General features: G+C 33.8%; 1 protein-coding gene across 1 annotated transcript in view; it reads right to left on the reverse strand.

Annotated features, from left to right (window-relative positions):
* LOC118190998 (neprilysin-2-like) overlaps positions 1 to 22,033 on the reverse strand; it is a 136,364-nt gene that overhangs the window by 86,166 nt on the left and 28,165 nt on the right. The window contains exons 6-7 of the mRNA XM_035361793.2: positions 21,196 to 21,434; positions 17,177 to 17,350 (exon numbers count right to left, since the gene is read on the reverse strand). Coding sequence (XP_035217684.2) covers positions 17,177 to 17,350; positions 21,196 to 21,434 — 413 coding nt within the window. The remainder of the gene's footprint in view (positions 1 to 17,176; positions 17,351 to 21,195; positions 21,435 to 22,033) is intronic.

The raw sequence follows: 22,033 nt of genomic DNA on the forward strand, positions 1-22,033 counted from the left end.
TAATGAAATAAATAAAACCTGTTCTAGGCTAAATATTTATTTATACATACAACTATGTTCAAACTACACCTGGGGAAAACGTTAAAATACATTTTCACTGCAGGACACCACGCAAACTCTTGTTTGCTCTTCTCTTTTTAGTATTTCAATCTCCTCTTATCCCACCTGCGGCCGGTGGAAGGTCCGCTCCTCTCTTCCGGCCTTGGCGAGAAAAGGGTTCTCTGCACACTCTTTGAGGCTGGGTGACCAAGTGTTCTTTTCAGAGGAAGGGAAAGTTACAATATTTATTGCTTTGTAATAAACATCGTTAATTGTAAGAGTCGTCGAAAGAGTTTTTTGCTTCTTTGTTTAAATTCTAAGCGGCATTTAAAATTCCATTCTGGTTAAATATATAGAAAGTAAGAACATATGCATTTTATTCTATCATGTACGGTACGTATTTCCTAATATAGTGTGTGTAATCTAACTTTTGGAATTTGAATGGGCTATAAAAAAGAAAAAAGAAAAAACTAATGGATATTTTTTCAAAATTCTGAGTTTATTAGAAAGATTGGACATTTTCATTTAAAAATAAAACACATCATAATTCAAATGACTGCCACGACTGACTTGACAGTACCCTACCTGATGAACCTAATTTTTCAGTACATTTTCGATTGTTTGGGCCCAATCGCATGAATGACTATTTCGATTTCGTGTTTCAAGGCATCAATCGTCTCTGGGGGGTTATCGTAACATTTATCCTCAAAGATTCTCCCCCCCCAAAAAAAAATCTGACGGGGGTCAAAGTGGTTTTTGGTCCGACCGCATCATTGGGCCATTTTTCTTCGAAAATGAGCAAGGAGCCGCGATTAACGTCAATCGTGAACCTTACCGTGTCATGCTAAACGAATTTTTGTTTCCCAAAACTGAAGGGACATTTAACATTTAGTTTAGTTTAGTGACATTTAACGTGACATTTAGTTTTCAACAGGATGAGGCCACTTTCCTCACAGCTAATGTAATAATCGATCTTTTGCGCACTGATTTTAGAAATCGAATAATCAGCCGAAATGCTGATGTCAATTGGCCGCCTGGGAGCTGTGATGTGACCCAGGTGGGCTTTTTTTTGTGAGGAACTCTTAAGGATAAGTATTATGCTAACCATCCAAAGCCAATTGATGCATTGAAACACGAAATCGAAGTTGCCATTCCTACGATTGGAGCCCAAAATTCGAAAATGTACTGAAAAGTTTTGTTGATCGGATGGGGTACTGTCAAGCTACCCATGGCAGTAATTTGAATGACGTTGTGTTTCATTCTTAAATGTAAATGGTCAATCTTTCTAATGAACACATAAGTTTGGAAAAAAAAAATTTTCATTGGCCTTTTGTAGCCGATTCAAATTCCAGAAGGTTAGATGACCCACCCTTTATAATTTTTATTTTATTAAGATCATCATTTAAATACAATTTAATGAGTAATGGGAATTTATTAATTTAACTATTTCAATAATTTTTACTTATAATAACATTATACTTTTGCGGACGTTTTAGTTGCTTTTAAGAATTTTTACGTTTGTGAAAACATATCATTAAAACGTTACACTCACCAGGAAGCATAAATTATAATTTTTATTTTCTAAAACACATAATCTTGATTTGTTAGAAGCGCATGCAAAATTACAAACAAGTATTCACACAATGGGAAAATGTAATAAGTAATGCGAAAATAACGTCTCTGAAGCAAATTAAAAAAGAAATGAACACTAAATGTATGTCCCCGCGTACTTATTGCTATGAGTAAATATTCTATTTTTGCTTATTTGGTAAAATAAATAAGTATATGAATAAACAAAGCAAGAAAGACAAAAAAAAAAAAAAAAAAAAAAAAAAAAAACCTAAAGCATTTAGATTTTAACATCGGTGCTCTCACTGAGCATCGCAGATTACCATCAAGTTCTTGAACTCACTTCTACGAACATAATGTTTCCATCTTTCTATTTTTATTATTGAGCACTACTATCTTCACATTTAACACAACATAAAATTCAAGAGTAAAATCACAATGCATTTGAAAACCGTATATCTTTAGAATTTCTGATGGTGTTAGGGTTTGCCATACATTGTTTGTTTTTTATTATTCGCTATATTATTCATTTGAAAACAGACGCTCGAGTGGTTGGCAGCTTAAAAGAGTTATCATAGAAAGAGAAAAATAGTGATTTTTTCCAGCTACTGTCATTTCATAGAAATGTTTAATATATCTAATTAGATAGTTCATGATTTGAATGTAATTTTATTTAAATAAATGATCAGAAAGGAGGGAAAATATTTTTAAGAACTACTTTTATTGCTTTTCAGTCACTTAAATTGTTGCCTAGCAATAGAAAAATTAAATATGAAAGTTAACTATCTTACTCTTTACTGTATGGCAGCACGCTGGTGCTTAGAGATAATTATGATTATGAAATTTTTAAGATTCTATATGAGGCAGTGACAACACGTTGTTTTCAAGTAGTAACACTTGTATATAAATGAAAGACCTACATTTTGCTCAGTCAGTGAAACAGTCATTTTACTATGAAGCAAGTGTTCTGTGATTATTTAAACTTATTGAATTAATAGAACAAATTTCAATTGTGGAACTCAATTGAACAGTTGGTTTGAGTAGTTTACGAGCTGTCATATATTTGCTTGTACCTTTACTTTCTGCTTTTCGAAATGAATTTTCAATGCTAATTGACTTTTGGTGAGTATATTGTATGTTATGCCATTTAATCGCTTGCTTGGTGTTACGACAACTCTTCATCATGGAATTCAAGAACTTAGAAACCCTTAAAGTGAAATATGCAAACTCATTCCCGCACCTGGAGCAATCCAGTATAGGATTATTTTCTCTTAAAGATGAGATTCAACTCAATTTAGCGTCTGCTGCCGCATATGATCCGGACCTCCAAAAGCACCGCGCAATTACCGTTGAAAAAGATATAGAGCTTAATAATGAAATCAAAGCCTTAAATGTATTATTGCACGAACTGCAAAAACCTATTCTTATCTCAAATGAAAGCATACATGCTACCACCAACGAAGATAATGTTTCGTCTAATTCTAATAAAACACGTAAAAACGTACCATTACGGATAGTTTTAAACTAAATTCCGGTAAGGTTTTCATTAAAAAAACTGCCAAACAACACATACCCTAAATTAATCTAGCAAGAATTCATAAATAAAGAAATTCCCGTACTTAAAGTTAGGCAACTCACCACAATAAGAGATGAAAACATTGTTAATGTTCCAGTTTTCAAGTTAATCTAAAACGCTGTGTTGAAGGCAAAAGAATATACAAAGTTAAAACCATCAGATGTTTAGATGTATTTATTTAAACTTACAAGTCAAAGCCAGATCCGTGCAATGCCATAAGTACCAAAAATATGGGCACTCATGGGAACTTTGCCACTACAATCCCTAAATGTCTTAAGTGCGCAAAACATCATGAAACTTAAAAATCGTAAAAGCAACCTTGTATTTAGCTTAGGTATAATGAAACACTCAATCGATTTCGAATGCAGCTAAAGGTCGCTCCTCATCAGGAGAAAGAAATACCTAGAAAGAAGAAAATAAAGGAGAAGGAGTCTCAGAAACACGTGGTCCTTATCAGCACTTCACGTGGTTATAACTGGATTTTTAACCAGAGTTTGCACTGGCCGCCTACTTTTACTGAGCCAGGCTATCTGATCAAGCATAAAGGACAAGAAAAATCAGCGAAGTTAAAATAGGGAGCGAGGGGCAAATGCACCTTCACGCTCAAAATTTGAACTTCAAATAATGGAAAGCAGTTCAGTTCAGTTATCTGATTTAGACAACATTTAGTAGCCCACTGCTTTAACTGCCTGTCATGGTATTGCCCTAAGGCTTGGAAAAATGAGAATAAGGCGGTAACCGCCGCGCCTTTATAGGCGGAGCTAGAATAGTACATGAGTACACAATGAAATTTAGAATTTAGAAGTGCATCTGGGAAACTGTTAGAGCTGGCAACAAAATACGAAAATATATTAAGTTATGTAGTAAACTAGTGATTAACAATCATAATTAAATCACTAATACTTTGAATTTCATAATTTAAATCAAATGGCACTTGCCAGTGGTTTGATCACGTCCATGACTGCCAGTGGTAAGGTTTCTTTATGGCGAAAACCATTCACAACCCCTTTCGCCGAAGCAATTTGGTACTTGCACCATGAGGACTCACCAGTTGGACAAAAAGTATGTAATGGGCCACTGTCTGTAGATCGAGTATGAAAATACAAAGCCCAGATAGCATTTCACATATCTTTCAGTGAATCTGCATGTTGGCGAATTGCATTTCCATAATACAATGACAGTCGGCTGATTGCACTATCTGTAAGTCGACCTTTTCCAGATAGGCTTTTGCCATCTGAAAGCTTTCGTCCCTTATAATCAGCTTTCAGTTTACGTAAGCGAGTGCCCATCCTCTTCTGGATGTGCCCTACACACTCTAGTTTTGACACAGTCACACCTTCATATGGTTTGCTTTCTGTTATGGAAAGAAATGTTTTTGAATCACCATCACCAATATAATTGATGTATCTCACACCCCTTGCACTTTGAGACCTCTGAAAATTTTTAACCATTCTGTCAGCTTCCATTTTGGCAGATGAACCGAAATGATTTCTCCTGCAAGTGCGAGAATGGGTTTTCTGCCACTCATCAAAAGCTTTCGAGGACCAGATCGAGTACCCTTCCACAATTCGCATCCTTTACATGCTACGGATAAAAGTCATTTTTGTTGCATTATTGATTAAGTTACAGATTCTGTCATAAGTTTTTTGCATCACAGGAGGATCTAAATCCATTACTCCACAAAATGTTTTCAATGGTTCAAGACCTTGACCAATACAACGCATTGCATAAATAATACGACGATTAATTTCTGCAATGTTCCTTTTCTCCCCAACAAGTTTAGTGTTGCTTGTTATCACAACATTTTTGCATCCTTGACATGTCAAGATCATTCTGGAACACAGACCTGCAGATCTTTTCGCAGTAAATTTTAATTTACCATGGCATACCTTACGCACAGTGTTTTCTTCCAAAAAAGAACACAGAATATTTTTATCGACAATCATGTTGCCATCAAATCGATTGCTTTCACTTTAAAAATCAATGTCTGTTACATTTAACTTTTTACAAGAAACACTTGCATTTAATTCATCTGAATTTCCAGGGAAACTATGTGCAGCTGTAGTTTCACAAATAACAGCTTGGTTTGGGGAAGAAATAGAAAATCCATTATTTATTTCATTTAAAACTGTCGATTTACCAGTTCTGGTGAACTAGTTTCCATGAAATCGGCGCTTTTTTGAACGCTTTCCAGAAGCACGTTTATAAGCATTATCAGCCATTTTACGGAGCAGTGCACAGTAAGATAATAAAATGCTTTAAAAACTTACAATTATATTTAAATTCACCCACAAAGTGTTCTAAAATCACAACTGAATGATCATAAGTGACGGAAATAACAAGTGGAGTGATATGAAACACTACTAAAATATAATGAAATGAAAGGAAAAAAGAGCAATAAAAATAAAACGCAAGAACGGTTAAGAATGTAAATAAACTACCGAAGAGTTGAGAAATAACATTGCTACTCCATAAATATATCATTAAAAAATAAATCATTAGGCTTGCCACATAACACTTCGAGTAGAAACTGCTGACGCTTTTCGCTTGGACCTTTAAACCTTGTTTACATTTTTTCAGCTGGTACATTTTCCTTCATAACTCATGACATTGTACGAATTTTTGCTTGGGGTTTTTTTCAAACTGCGCAGAAAGAATCCGGCTATAACATATATTTTTTTTCAAAAAATCAAAAATTTTGATGGTTTAAGGGAAGTATGACCCCTTAAGTCAGTTATTTTTGCCGATAGATGGCGTTACCTCCTCGCGTTTGGTACTACCAGAGGGTATAAAAATCCGTTCAGTGGTTGCTTTCCATTATTTGAAGTTCAAATTTTGAGCGTGAATGCTTGATCAGATAGCCTGGCTCAGTAAAAGTAGGCGGCCAGTGCAAACTCTGATTAAAAATCCAGTCATAACCACGTGCAGTGCTGATAAGGACCACGTGTTTCTGAGACTCCTTCTCCTTTATTTTCTTCTTTCTAGGTATTTCTTTATCCTGATGAGGAGGGACCTTTAGCTGCCCTCGAAATCGATTGAGTGTTTCATTATACCTACGCTAAATACAAGGTTGTTTTTACGATTTTGATTGTCACATTAGCGTGTTTCTCTTCTAGTCTATCATGAAACTTATTTATGCGCACAAACCTGTAAGCGAAAAAAAGAAGATAATATGCCAGACGCATGCGCCTCATGTAGTTCAGCACAAGTATCATCATATAAAGGGTGAACTAAACCCAGAAAACGCACGAAAAGCAATAGAAGTAGATAGAAATAAAAAAGAATACTCAAAAGCAGGAAATCAGCAAAATTTATTTTTTTTTTCAAATGAAGGTTTTCCTTAACTCAAGAACACAGATGAACAAACCATCCCTGAAAATTCATATGCGGGGTTTGTACAAAAAGCCACGAGTATCCACCAAAAGGAAATTACTTATCCTTCTTCTATTGGATTAAGATACAAAAGCAAAAAGTAAAAGAATTCTTCATAAAGTTCTTAACAGCAAAATCCATTATGGATAAGCTGGAATTTGGCATAGCTGCCGTAGACTACTTTTCAGGCTTCAACTTTAAATTTTAGTCATATTCTATCACTAAAAATACAACGTTTTAGTTTCAGAAGCAAAAACGTTTCGGTTTATTATCCTTCATCCTCATCTGCCATGCATATATTCATTGGAACTTGTAGCTAGCTTCTCATATCTTAGTGACGCCGTATATATTTACTTCTCTTATTTAATTAAGAATTTTTATTAATTTTACTCATCCTGTAAAGAATGAGCTTTGTTCAATACATTGGTAGAGCTAAAAAGAACTTTGTTTACAAACTTCAGCTATTATTTTAACTAAGTGTATTTCACTTATCTATGCCGAACGCTACAGCGTTGGCCATGCCGAGCCACGCTTACAGGTTCGGGTTTTTCAATTTTGATTTAATATCTACCATGGATTATGGACTCTTAGTATTTGTCCTTATTGCTAAGCACTTTGTTTTAAAGGAAAATACTATTAATTACTGATTAATCAGGTTTTAATTTATTAAAATCCACAATTTTTGTGCCTTACTTCAACATTGGGTCTCGGCCCATCAGGAATACTCTTAAGTTACCTGCTTGTCCTACGCTTATCTCCACGACTAACTCATTGTATTGCTACTACGATTATTCTACACGCTACTGTTTGTTTTTGCCTTATTCCTTGAACTTTCATCTTCATATTTCCGCCTTCGTGCGACGATGTACTAGTGTACATCATAGGTTTCAAACAAAGAAAAGTTAATATGGTATTAATACGTAATATACTGGTTAAAACTCTCTCTTGGTAGGAGTGTACCAGAAGTAAATAAACGATCTACGATCTACATTTTGCTGAATGATAATGGTCTGACGCGCTGGAGATAAAAGTGTGTTATTTCACGCAGTGTTGCCCGTTCTTGCCTTCAAATGTTTTATTAATGAACAACATAATTAAATTTATACAAAATTGAAATAAATCAAAAACAAATTCGACATTCAAAATTTGGGCTTCGAGATGGTGTTCGCGTGGAGTACCATGCGTATTAAAATTTCGGTAGCTTTAGGTGTATCGTTTTTTCCATAATGCGGAACAGACATGCATACAAATTCCTCTATCTCTCTTCATATCATTTTAAATAATTAGGGATGAAGTTATCAATATCATCTTGAAGACTCAACCATATCAACTCATCAATTTCAGGATCTGTAAGAAGAAGTAATGACTATCGACATGAAACGATCTATTCCTCCAGTAAGAGGCATATCGTATTTTGCGTTTCGAAAAATGTAGGGGCAGATATGTGGAGATCATCGACGACCGATGCTAACCTAGAATACCTAGCGAGGTGACGTCATCCCATAGGAATAACCCGAATGTGGTTCGAAATGACTGAGCATAACAAAGCATTTGACAAAGAGCTAAAAACAGGAGCATCATTATAAATGTTAGTAATTTATGTATCCAATTCGTTATAAAAAATACAGGATTACAGAAAACTATACATATATATGTAGAAATCATCGACGACCGATGCTGATTTAGCGAGTGCCTAGCGAGGTTACGTCATCCCAGCTTAGCACAGTGCGGAGCAGTCGAGACAACGCGAGATAGTTTCCAGACGTGGAGAGGAGCGCTGGCAAGCAGAGGGCTTGCAAATCCTCCACGAGTTGGTGGAAACAGATGGTTTCCTTCGATGTTTAAGTTCCTTGCAGCCAAGCTGATCATATTATCTAAAGCTAGCTGTAGATGTTACGAGAATAAACGTATTCTCTGAAGGCATGGGTCTACGTGCCTGTGGAACTGATAGTGTGTGAGAAATGTTCATCATTACATGAATCCTGTGTGGACTGAGTATAACTATCATGACATCACCTGCAATATTAATTTTTACTTAACTTACCTTTTATTACTTTTATTTATTTCTTATTAGTAAAATAAAGCATTTAATAATGCAATAGACGTGCTCTCCTCGTGTGTGTTTTTGAAAGTAAATACTACAGAAGTGGTGACCATCCATGGCGCGAACTGAACGAACGAAGTCGAAAGTGTGCGAATAGTAGTCTGAACTGTGTATTGACTTGACTGTAAATTTAGTGGACTGTTCTTACAAGTTGTTGGATTAATTTTTAAGCGTTTGGATTACCAATTGAAGACGATAATCTGTTGGGTGAGTACAAAACTTGTTTTCCAATATGAAGTTAACAGAAATTCCAGAATTAGAAGCAGCCTTAAAGAATAGTAAAAGTTCTGAAATCAAAAGTTTGCATAAGCGTATTTTTAATACTGATGGAGATCAAAATAACCTTAAAAGATTACGTGAATTTTCTGGCTTTATATTTAAACCAGATTCTGAAGAATTTAATAAGAAAATAGATACAGTGAAGAATAGTCTTTCTTTGAACGAGTTAATTAAAGTTTGTAATGTACTATGCATAAATTCAGAGGGTTCAAAAACTGAAGTAGTACCCCAAATTGTCTCTTTTCTCTGTGATTTGTCTGTATTATTTGAAAATATTTTGCATGAAGAAAATGCTGATATTGAAGATAAAACTGTTAATAAAATTTCTGAAGTAGTGCTTGATGATAATCAAAGAGACAATCCTGGTTTTAATGAGTCTCAAGTAAATAGCAGTATGCAGCTTCCAATTCAAGATCATTTTAAACCTCATCTTAGTTTTTCGGATATTGAAAGTATTGTTAATCCTTTTTCTGGTAATGCATACGAAATTGTTGATAAATAGATTGATGAATTTGAAGATTTCATAAATTCTTTGAAATTGAGTGATTTGCATAAATTAGTTTTTGATAATAGCATGATTTGCATAAATTAGTTTAGTTTTTAAGATCATTAAAAGGTAAAGCAAAACTATTTATTCAGAGTGAACCTAAAGTTAATGACTGGTGTAAGTTAAAAAGCTTTTGAAATCTGAATTTGGTAAAGCTTTTAATTCAGCTGAATTGCATGAAATATTATGTAAGCGTAAATTAATGCCTAATGAATCTTTAGATGAGTATTTTTTGAAAATGAGAGAAATGTGTTCCCGAGGTAACATTGAAGATGTTTAATTGATTAAATATATTATAGATGGTATTCCCGATTCGGTGGTGAGGAAAACTATACTATATGATTGCGAAACAATATCTGAATCTAAACAAAGGCTTAAAATTTATGATAGAATGAGATCGGACAATGATAAGTTTAAAAATACGAAACCGAAAGTAGACACTCAAGTTAAAGATAGAAGTAAGCTTATGTTATCAAACCGAAATCAATCTAACGTAAACAAACTGAAATGTTTTAGTTGTGAGGAATTTGGGCATAAATCATCTCAATGTATAAACAAATCGAATGGGAGAAAATGTTTTAAATGTGAAAAGTTTGGGCATAAATCCGCTGACTGTCAAAACCAGAAACTCGAGAAACAAGCATCTTTAGCTCGAATTTCTGATAATAGTAGAATTATGAAGACTGTAGAAATAAATAATCATTTAGTTGATAGTCTTGTTGACACTGGTTCAGATGTTACAATATGCAGCGTGGAGTTACATAAGCAAATTGCCTCTCCAAGTTTGAATCTTAGCGATATCACATTAAAAGGAATTGAATCAAAGAAAACGTATCCGATTGGCCTTTTTTATTTCTCATATTTTAATTGATGTTTTTTCACTTCGTAAGAAAATCTATTTGTTGTTAAATCACTATGTAATCAAACTTTAATAGGTTTAGACGTAGTGAATCATTTTAACTTCTTTTTTACCGAGAATGGCCTTCAAATAATTTCTCATCGGAATAAAAGTAATGTAAACTTGATAACTGCTGAGTCATATCGAAATGCTAACGTTCGTTGCGTTATAGGAAATTTGAATATTGCTGTGTCACTGAGGAATGTTTATGATTTTTCCCAATTGCCTGGCGTCCCTGTTAATCTAAACAAAACCCCCGAAATCGGAAGTGGCTTGAAAATTAATTACCTTTCACATCTGGTGAATGCTATTTCTGTCAACGAGATTGATTTATCGCATATTTCGAATGTGGAACATAAAGAAAGACTGTGTTAAATTAATTAATTCGTACCAACCTCGGAAATGTAAGCAATCTGACTTCAAGATGCAAATAAATTTTTGCAATGAAATCCCTGTCTGTAAAAATAGAAGATACATGTCTTTCGCGGAACAAAAAATTGTTGACGAGCAGATTACAGAATGGTTGAAAGACAGTATAATAAAGCCTAGCAATTATAATTATTCGGCGCTTCTTGTTTTGTGTAGCAAGCGAGATAATTCTAAAAGATTGTGCATTGACTATCAAAAATTAAACAAGAAGATTATTAAAGACAAATTTCCACTACCTTTAATTCCAGAAATACTTGATCGGTTAGAACAATCAAAGGTCTTCACGACACTAGATTTGAAAAACGGCCTTTTTCCATGTAGACATAGATGAAAATTGTACAAAATGCACCGCGTTCGTAACCCATAATTGTATTTATGAATTTCTTAAAACTCCTTTTGGTTTATGTATTAGTCCAAATGTTTTCCAAAGGTATATTTATTCAGTATTTCGTGACTTGCTAAATGAGGGTGTACTAATTATTTATATGGATGATATAGTCGTACCGGCTAACGATGAAGCTGAATGTTTAGAGAAATTAGAAAGAGTATTCAAAACTGCTTTGGAATATGAATTACAAATAAATTTCAAAAAGTGCTAATTCTTAAACCGAAAAATTGAATTTTTGTAATTGAAATGTATTTGACATGTAATTGAAAACGGAACTATTTGACTATCACCTTCCAAAACTGTTGCTGTTCAAAACTTTCCACAACCGCGTAACTGTAAACAACTACAAAGCTTTTTAGGACTAACGGGATATTTTCGTAAATTCATTTCACATTATGCTAAAATAGCTAAACCTCTTAGTGACTTATTTAGAAAAGATATTGGTTTTAAGTTCGATTCCGAACAACAGGAAGCTTTTTGCAGATTAAACGAAATTCTCTCTCATGCATCTGTTCTACGTATATTTAGGCAAGGATATCCATTAGAACTTCATACTGATACTAGTAGTCAAGGCTTTGGTGCGGTACTACTCCAATTGTCTGATGATTTTAATTATCACCTAATTCAGTATATGAGTAACAAGACTCAACCAGAGCAAGAGAAACTCTGTAGTTACGGATTAGAAGCCCTTGCATTTATAGAAGCTCTTAAGAAGTTTAGAAACTATTTGTTACGCTCTAAATTCAAAATTGTAACGGATTGTAGTGCTTTTCAGAAAACTTTAGATAAGAAATATTTAACTCCTAAGATTGCAAGATGGGCAATGTTTATTGAAGAATTCGATTACGAAATTGTACATCGTTCAGGAAGCCATATGAAACACGCTGATGCTCTAAGCAGGAATGCTTTAATTTTAACATCATACACATCCTATGTAACTGAGAAGATTCGGTTAGTACAACAACAGAATGATGATGAACATGTGAAATTGATCAAGAATTTAGTCGAGAAAGGTGAAGAAAATGGATTCTTCCTGAGAAATAATATTTTGTATAAATTTGAAAATGGTAAAGATCTGCTACTAGTGCCAGAGTCATTGCAAAACGAAATCATACAGAAGGTACTTAAAAAGGGTCACTTTGCTGTAGAGAAAACTGTGAATGCCGTAGAGCAAGAATTCTATATTCCCAGACTGAAATGCAAAGTTGAAAGAGTAATTGCTAACTGTATAGAATGTATGCTGTACAACAAGAAGCAAGGAAAAGCAGAAGGATTTCTTCATCCTCTACCGAAAGTAAACATTCCCTTGAGTACGTACCATGTCGACTTTATTGGACCTCTTCCATCGACGAACAAGAGATACCAACACATTTTAACTGTGGTCGAAGCTTCTTCGTGAACGAAATTTACTTGGTTCTATCCAGTGAAATCACCAACTACGCAAGAAGTTATTTCAAAATTTAAGGCAACAACAGACTGTATTTGGGAATCCAGCCAGAATCATTTCAGATCGAGGTAGTGCCTTTACATCGAAAGAATTTCCAGCTTATTGTACGGAAGAAGGCATAGAACATGTTAAAATTACTACTGGTATTCCAAGAGATAACGGGCAGATTGAGCGAATCCATGGAATTTTGATTCCTGTTTTGTCAAAATTATCACATGAGGACTCAACGAAATGATTTAAGTATGTTCCAGATATCCAGAGGATAATCAACAGTACCACTACAAGAAGTACAAAATATTCACCGTTTGAGCTTTTCATAGGCACGAAAATGAAGAACAAGGAAGATCTAAGAATTAGTGAGATATTGAATGAAGGATATTTAAAGCAGTTGATGCAAGAACGTGATGAAATGACAGAAGATGCGAAAAACAACATTTTGAAGATACAAGAAGAGAATCGTAAACAGTTTAACAAAAAACCTAAGAAACCGAAACTATACAAGATTGGCGACTTGGTAGCCATTCATAGAACTCAGTATGGGATTGGTTTGAAACTACGATCTAAGTTTCATGCACCATATAAAATCATAGATTGAATGACAGATACGAAGTCGAGAAAGTAGAATGCCATGAAGGACCGAATTTGACATCTACTGCGGCTGACCATATGAAGCCATGGTCAAACTGATTAATGTTTGTATCAGCTCAAATTTAAGGACCTGATACTCTCTTTTTTTTAATTCTCTTTGCAGGTACCTCATGATGATGGTGATGTCCACTAAACAGACATCAAGGACAATGTCCCGCAAGATGGCCGAACCTGTGGAGATCATCGACGACCGATGTTGACTTAGAATACCTAGCGAGGTAAAGCCATCCCAGCTTAGCACAGTGCGGAGCAGTTGAGACAACGCGAGATAGCTTCCAGACGTGGAGAGGAGCGGAGGCAAGCAGACGGCTAGTAAATCCTCCAAGAGTTGGTGGAAACAGATGGTTTCCTGTGATGTTTAAGTTCCTTGTAGCCAACCTGATCATATTATCTAAAGCTAGCTGTGGATGTTACGAGAATAAACGTATTCTTTGAAGGCATGGGTCTACGTGCTGATAGTGTGTGAGAAATGTTCATCATTACATGAATCCTGTGTGGACTGAGTATAACTATCATGACATCACCTGCAATATTAATTTTTACTTAACTTACCTTTTATTACTTTTATCTATTTCTTATTAGTAAAATAAAGCATTTAATAATGCAATAGACGTGCTCTCCTCTAATTGCGTATTAAAATTTCGGTGGCTTTGGGTGTATCGTTTTTCCATAACGCAACGAACAGACATTTATACAGATTCCTCTCTCTCTCTCTCTCTTCATATCATTTTAATAATAAGTCGCGATAACACCCTGTAGCAACAATTTGAAAGTTTATGTGCGATAAACGCTCGTTTCGAGACTAATAGTACCTCTGGCGTTTTAAAAAATTTAACAAAATATGAATTTAACATTAACTACATCGATTTCTTAACACAGTAAATCGCATTACGGATGAAGTTATCAATATCATCTTGAAGACTCAGCCACATCTGTTCTCATATCAACTCATCAATTTCAGGAACTGCAAGAAGAAGTAATGACTATCGACATGAAACGATTTATTCCTCCAGTAAGAGGCTTCTTGAATTTTGTGTTCAGAAAAATATAGGGGCAGATATTATACGTTCGAGTTATGCAGGTTTATCTGCAAGTTTTATTTTAGTAAACACTGCACTTTTTTGTTAACTTTTTACTGTATATAATATGTGTTTCGTCGACTGACATCAAAATGCAAATTTGACCGAATTTAACTATTCTGATTTGTAACTGGAAACTAAAAGAGCTGTAGCAGAGTGCTAGAAAACTATTTATCGCTGAGACATTCACCTTGCATACTGATTTGCATATTGGTGAGTGGTTTTGTACTTGTTCATGCGCAGGGCTAAAAGCAGCAGTAGCTGAATCAGAGTTAGTGAAACGTTAAAATTTTCTTCTTCATTGTACGTATTTAAATACTTAAATTCGTAAGATATCACAAGTTGTGCTGTCTAGGTTTTGTTAAATTTTATTCATGTTACAAAACATAGCTTTTAAAAAAACTTCCAATTAACTTTTATCGCTTGTACGTTATCTTGAAGATACTAGTTCTACAAAGTGCAAAAAAAAAAATTTGTTCATGTACACTGCGAAAAAAAGACAGTTCTATACTTCCCTTCCTACTGAGAAGATTTCAAATTGCGTTTTCTATGTCTCGAAAGCGTGACTGAGGTTATATATTTGATTTGTATATATCTTTGTTCTAATATTGGTATTTTAACACAAAATGGGACTTTTTCTGAAATAACATATCGATTTTTTCCATATTTCAATTCTACGACTCAAATTACGCCAAACTACGAAGTTTTGTAAAAATAGCACTAGGAGTTTTTCTTCCGTTGTGCAGGAACGGAAATAAAGTCACTTACTTCCTACCTTTTTAAATTGTGGATGAGCGAAAAAAAAGGTCCCATCGTTCTTACTTTCAAATAATTTTAACAAAGTGCGTAAACCACATTTTCGTTTTTATCACTTACAACAAATATTTCAAATTTCAAAACGTGCCAATATATAAATTCGTGTATATCTTCGAAAATTTGGAATAAAAAGCTCTAATTTTTTGCAGCTATGCTTAGAAATACGTCTACTTTAAGATGATTGTAAAAATTTTATAGGTTTTAATTAAAAGATTTTTCGAAGAATTTATAAAAATTATTTAAAGATACAAATTTTAAAAATAAAAAATGGGGAATTTTATTTGGAATGAACCTAAATTTCGAACTGTGTAGGAAGGAATCAAAAAAGTTTCATAAGAAAGAGAGATTAATCCTTTGACTGCTCAATTTGTGCACCGAAATCGCTTCCAAAATTGCATATTTATTTATTTATTTATTTATTTACAATATTTTTTCATATTTTAAAGCTATATATATAGGAGAATTGAAAAATGACCTTTTTCTTTCTGGAAAATATTTTTTATATAGATTTTTATCATGAGAAACTAAGTTGCCAAAAGAAAATTCAGATGTTATCACAAAAGAAATCTTTTTTTAAATAAATTTCAGTCAAATTACAGTTAATTTCTATTTATTGCATAATGTAAAAAAGTGAAATGTATAAAATTTAAGAAAATGTAAATCGCTGAGAGAAAAATACCTTAAAAATGCAGTTTAGTAGAGTTCAAACTTCACAGTCTTTGCACCAGATTCAATAAATCTAATTAATAATCAATCTAATTATTAAACTAATCAACAATTTAATTAAATAATCAAGATAATCGCTGAACGTTTTCTAGCAGCCACTTCTGTAAGAAAAAAGCGGCAAAAAGTGAAGTTTGAGCGCTAATACCACGTGTCTTCAAATGCCGCAGTTTAGTGTACAACTAACGATATCTGTTGGCCCAAACGTAAACTAAACACCTAATACTGTATATAATTTATTTCAATGGTTAAACGGGGGGAAAATGGGATGCGCTCCTCAATAAAGGAAGAAAAACATATGCCCGCGGAAATCGCGGGATGAGCAAATTTTGCTACATTTAAGTTGCCCGTGAAAATTGCGGGATCATCAGCCAGAGGGTTAATAAATACATACCAAATTGAATTAAAATTTTGAGAGCTAATTTTTTAAAATCTACCCTTACGATTTTTACAAAACTTGGGAGTTTGGCATAATTTGAGTGGTAGAATGGAAATATGGAAAACAATTGGCATGTGATTTCAGAAAAAGTCCGATTTTGTGTCATATTACCTATGTTAGAACAATGCTATATATAAATCTAATATGTATCCTAAGCCCCACTTTCAAAACATGAAAAACGCAATTTGAATTTCCTCAATTGGCCCATTAGAACGGAAGATATAGAACTGTCCCATGTTTTTATTTGCACAGTGTACAATAATGTTATAATGATGTATTATAATAGCTAATTACATTTGTAAGGAGATATCCCATTCGTTGTGAGATGATATCCTGGTGTAATTAATTAGCACGTCCAGCTGGCGCTTAGAAGATCGGTGGCGTAAATTCATCCGAGTTCGCAACTGATATTAAAGTTTCCTAGTCTAAAATGTTTAAAAATCTGTGCAAGTTAGGCCTTATATATTGAGTATCTGAAAGGAGCAGAAGATAGTGGGAATTTAAAAGAGGAAATGCTGTTAAACAGTTGTGAAAGACTCCTTTAGTGTTTCTAATTATGTTTTACATTGACTATAATTAATTATGAAATACATATTTAATGTAGTTAAAGCTTCGTTTCTGCTTTAGATTCTCTGTTAATTTGGAAAAAAGTGGAATCACAAGTTGTTTATTATAATTAATTTTAACTGTATGGAGAAACATCAGATTAACGTACACAAAATTAAATAATTACATCACATATACTGAGCAAATGAGTAGAACAAGATAATATTCTCACAAAAAATTAATGCATTAAAAGAAAGGGGATGGCATTTCAACTTACCTTTGCCAGGTTTTCTTCGAATTCGGCTGAGCGCTGAAGCTCGACTTTCGAAATCGATGGATTTGAACCCATCTCATTAGCTGCTTTCTGCATCCAGTCAAGGTAAAGCTGTTTAGTTGGGTTTAGTGGTTGCAATAGAATCTCACGATCCGTTCCAAATGACGGACGGTCCAACTTGAAAGGAAACCGAAAAAATACTGTATGTGTTAGTTGAAAGAAAAATAGGTTTCCTATCAGGACCCTGATATAAATTACAAACATTTATGAGCACAACATTTTTTTCACGTATGCATTTTTTCAGCTCCGAAAAATCAAGGTAATTTTTTATGTTAAAAAATTCCGTTACATCAATTTCTCAAAAAAAAAAAAAATATATATATATATATATATATATATATCGTAAAAAAAAAAAAAATGGAAACCTACAGATTAAGCCACAAATACGCTTCGATGCGAGCAAGGTCAGTAGAAAAACAAGGCTCTTCACTAAGTTTGAATTCAATGACGTCGCTTGACTTAAGATGTGGAATCAATGAAGACAGAATTACATTTAGTTCATCAAATGAGTAGTTGCTTTCAAGCAGACTATAAGTCAGTGACGCCATTAACTCAAAGATTTCTAATCAGAAGAACAGACATTATAGTACGGAAACCTTAATTTTTAGCTCAACTTAGTAGCCTCTGAGCACTTTTGGAAGCCAAGTGTCTCTTACAAAATACATTTGCCAACACTGAATTTTTTTATTAAACATATAGATATGAACTTCTCATCTTAAGCTGCATAGTGAGAAATAACAACTGATGTTAAACTGAGCTTTGAACAATAAAACATCAAATGTCGAACATTTGTTGTTCTATTGTTCAAAGCTCACGGAAGGACGAGAAGAACTCATTTCTAGGTTAAACTCTGCGAATATTGCATTTCATCCCCCTCTTTACATATTTGTCCAAAATAAAATGGCTTTCTCTTTCTTTTGTAAATTTATACCTTGCATGTCATCTGTAAATTTGTAAGTTTATTTTACTTTGTGTTGTTTTGTTGTATTTGTTTGTTTTTTTACTTTCCTCTGTAAGCCTTGTGTAATACTATGTGGTGCACAAGGAATTGAAATTTTCAATTTAAGAAAACATGCAAATGAATGAATACTTTTCCCTCTCACTATGTATTCCATCTGTGAAAATGAGTTAGCCTTATATGGCAGCTAGGATGAAATGAACGATTCGAAAAATGTGGATAGATCATGGCAAAGTTTCTAAAATCATCTTTTTATAATAAAATGTAACACTCAGTTTCTAAAATAACCTTTTTATAGGAAAATATGATACTTAGTAAGCAGATTATGGATTAATTGTGTAATACAGAAGAGGCGCTGTGAAAAAATGATCAAAGCAATAATTTATTTTACTTAAAATACGTATAATAAATTGAATAAAAGCACTGTACAGTTTGCGCACCATGAAACAATAGTCAGCTTTTATGTACGCATATATAAGTCATAAACTATCACAGAGATTAGTAGAGTGCAAAGCGTTTAATAACTTTAGTTCAGTTTGCTAATTACAAATCTGGTAGAATAGTGAGGAAATTGATAAATTAAACTACTAAGTATTTGTGCATTAACGCAAACGCCTTAGGATAATAGGAAGATGGAAAGAAAGATTTATATATAATTGCAAAATAGATCTTTATTATATGCACACTTTGTGTTTTGTGTGCTAGCTATTTTTCCTGAAAATCAATCAATAATTTTACTTATAAGAGGAAGTTCTTTGGGGCTAAATGATATTGACGCAAATTTCGCAAAGGTCGTTTTTAGAACGGAATCAAAACTATTGTTACCTTTAGCAACATTACAGAAAAACACTGTATTCCGCAATTTCATTCTTTGGAATGAAAATCCTCGCATAAACAGAGCGTATATTTTAAAACTAAATATCACGATTTATAAACTAGAACTAGAAGAGAAACACGCTAATGTGACAATCAAAATCGTAAAAAAGAACCTTGTACTTAGCGTAGGTATAATGAAACACTCAATCGATTTCGAGGGCAGCTAAAGGTCCTTCCTCATCAGGAGAAAGAAATACATACAAAGAAGAAAATAGGAGAAGGAGTCACAGAAACACGTGGTCCTTATCAGCGCTGCACGTGGTTATAACTAGATTTTTAATCAGAGTTGCACTGGCCGCCTACTTTTACTGAGCCAGGCTATCTGATCAAGCATAAAGAAATATTAGCGAAGTTAAAATAGGGAGCGAGGGGCAAATGCACCTTACGCTCAAAATCAAATAATGGAAAGCAACCACTGAAAGGATTTTCCCTCTGGTAGTACCAAACGCGAGGAGGTAACGCCATCTATCGGCAAAAATAACTGAATTAAGATAGTAGAATTTTAAAGGCATTAGGAAGGACTGGATAGGACTTCAAATCATTAACTAAACTTGCTAAATCTTTGTGAATGTGAAAAGCCTCAAGAAAATCCAATTCACCTGTGGAAGAAGCCTTTTGGATGATTTTTGCAGACCCAAAATCAAAATTACGGTTAAAAGTCCAACTATGATACGCTATTGAAGACTTGTTAATTTCGCCTTTTCTGACATAAGATTCATGTTCCTTGATACGAAACTTCAACGCTCTTTTTGTTTGGCCAATATATCTTAAACCACACTGACACGATATACTATAAATTCCCCAAGAATTCAAGACAGAAACGGAATCTTTTAGAATCGAAGGGTGAATTTTATTAATAGGGGAGAAACCGACTTGAAAATTGAATTTCTGGAGAATCCGTGCAATTGTATAGCTAACAGAAGGATAAAATGGAAGCACGACAAGGTCAGTAATATTATTTATAACAGTGGAATGTCTTCTTTGATGGGAATCTGAAAATTTTTTAACGGCTTTATCAATAAACACGGGAGAAAATCCACGGTCAATCGCAACTGCTCTCAAATAATTAAGTTCATTGGTAAGCAAAGATTCAGAGGAACAAACTTTAAGCGCGCGGAAAACATAATAGTAAAAAGAAGCCATTTTTTGCTTAACAGGGTGGCATGACTTGGCATGGGGTGGTAAACAAACTGCAAAGGGTTTACGGTACACAGTGGTGCTAAAATTGGTTTCATTGTGGATTATAAGAATATCGAGGAAGAGGAGGGAATTGTTGGATTCAATTTCAAGAGTGAATTGGATGGCTGGATCAATTGAATTCATAATAGATAGAATCTCAGATAAATCCTCTTTATAACCGTCAAAAAGTGCTAAAGTGTCGTCAACATACCGAATCTAAAGACGAAAAGATAATTTATCAAATAATTTCATCTCAAAATAGTGCATATAAATGTCAGCAAGTACCGGACTGAGAGAATTACCCATAGCCAATCCTTCAACTTGACGAAAATATGCATTTTGGAAAACAAAGTGGATTTGACTCAGAGAAACTTTAGTAAGCGAAACCAACTCATTAATTTCAGTATGTGTGAAGTGAAATTCCCGAAGCCTAGTTTCAAGACAATTTAGTGCTCCTTCGACCGGAACATTAGTAAACAGTGATTTGACATCAAATGAAACCATAATGGAACGAAGTGGAGAAATATTTTAAAGTTTATCAATGACTTCAACAGAATTTTTTACAGTGTGAATATTGTTAGCAAGTAGAGGAGAAAATCTGGAAACTAAATATTTGGCCAAAGGATATGAAGCAGTACCTATGTTGGAAACAATTGGTCGAAAAGGAATACCGGTTTTGTGGACTTTTGGAAGAGCATAAAGTCTAGCGCAATTAGTAATAGGTGGAATAAGTGATTTCTTCTTGAGTGTTTCATTATACCTACGCTAAATACAAGGTTGTTTTTTACGATTTTGATTATCACGATTTATCTTTAAAAATCGATGGAACTTTGAATATGACAAAAGAAACACATACTAAAACTACGACATACAAACGTAAGAAACTAGATTAAAAAAATACGAAATTATTTTCCTCTCCAAAGACTTTGGATATGTTAATTATACATACTGTTATGATATGCGAATTTCTGTGGTTGGTGACCGGGGTATAGAAATTGTCTGCGGGGACTTTGGTAACAGACACTCCCATTAAGATATTGTGATCATAACCCATCCTACGAAGTTGACCGAGGGTATCAATCCAGTCAAACGAAGCAGCATTCCAGTTATCTCCTCTCAACAGCGGCCACCCTCCAAGATTATTCAATACGTCCAATAGAGGAAGATTGCCCAAATTCTCGATGCCATCTGCGCAAAGAAAGGAATAAGGAATTTCGCACTTAATTTTCAAGCAGAAATGGTAACATTGCACTTCAGACAGAATATCAAATAGTAACGTTTTTCATTTTAAGAAATCTGATCTAAAAGATACATGTAAAATGCTGGCTTTGTTACGTAGAGTTTCCTTATATCTGAAGCCCACATTAAAATTTTCATGCTTTAGAAAATAATATTTGAAACTTCTTAAATTTTACTTGTTTTAATGGTAACGGTGCACTACGTACAGCCGAGCTAAGTTTATTATCACGCCTGAAAACGTTTATGGAGAGAGACAGAATTTCTGGTAGGATTTAAAATTTTCATCACATTAAGAATCGTCAGACCGAAATATTTTCTCTACTTTCGCTAGATTGAAATCTTGTTTGAATTATAGGCATCTTCGGCATGTTCCATCTCTCGCTGTCTCTTCAGTTAAATGTTCCGAAGTCCAGTTATCCAGATCACTTGTTTAATTTATATTAAAAAAACATAATAGAATATGTTGTGTTTAGATTAAGGGCTACGTAAATAAACAACTCATTTCATATCTTTATTTAAGCTCAAATATAAATGGATCGTATTTTTAA

The sequence above is a fragment of the Stegodyphus dumicola genome, chromosome 2 (genome assembly GCF_044657685.1).
Source record: "Stegodyphus dumicola isolate Sdum_Otavi_A_Nest chromosome 2, ASM4465768v1".
NCBI lineage: Eukaryota > Metazoa > Arthropoda > Arachnida > Araneae > Eresidae > Stegodyphus > Stegodyphus dumicola.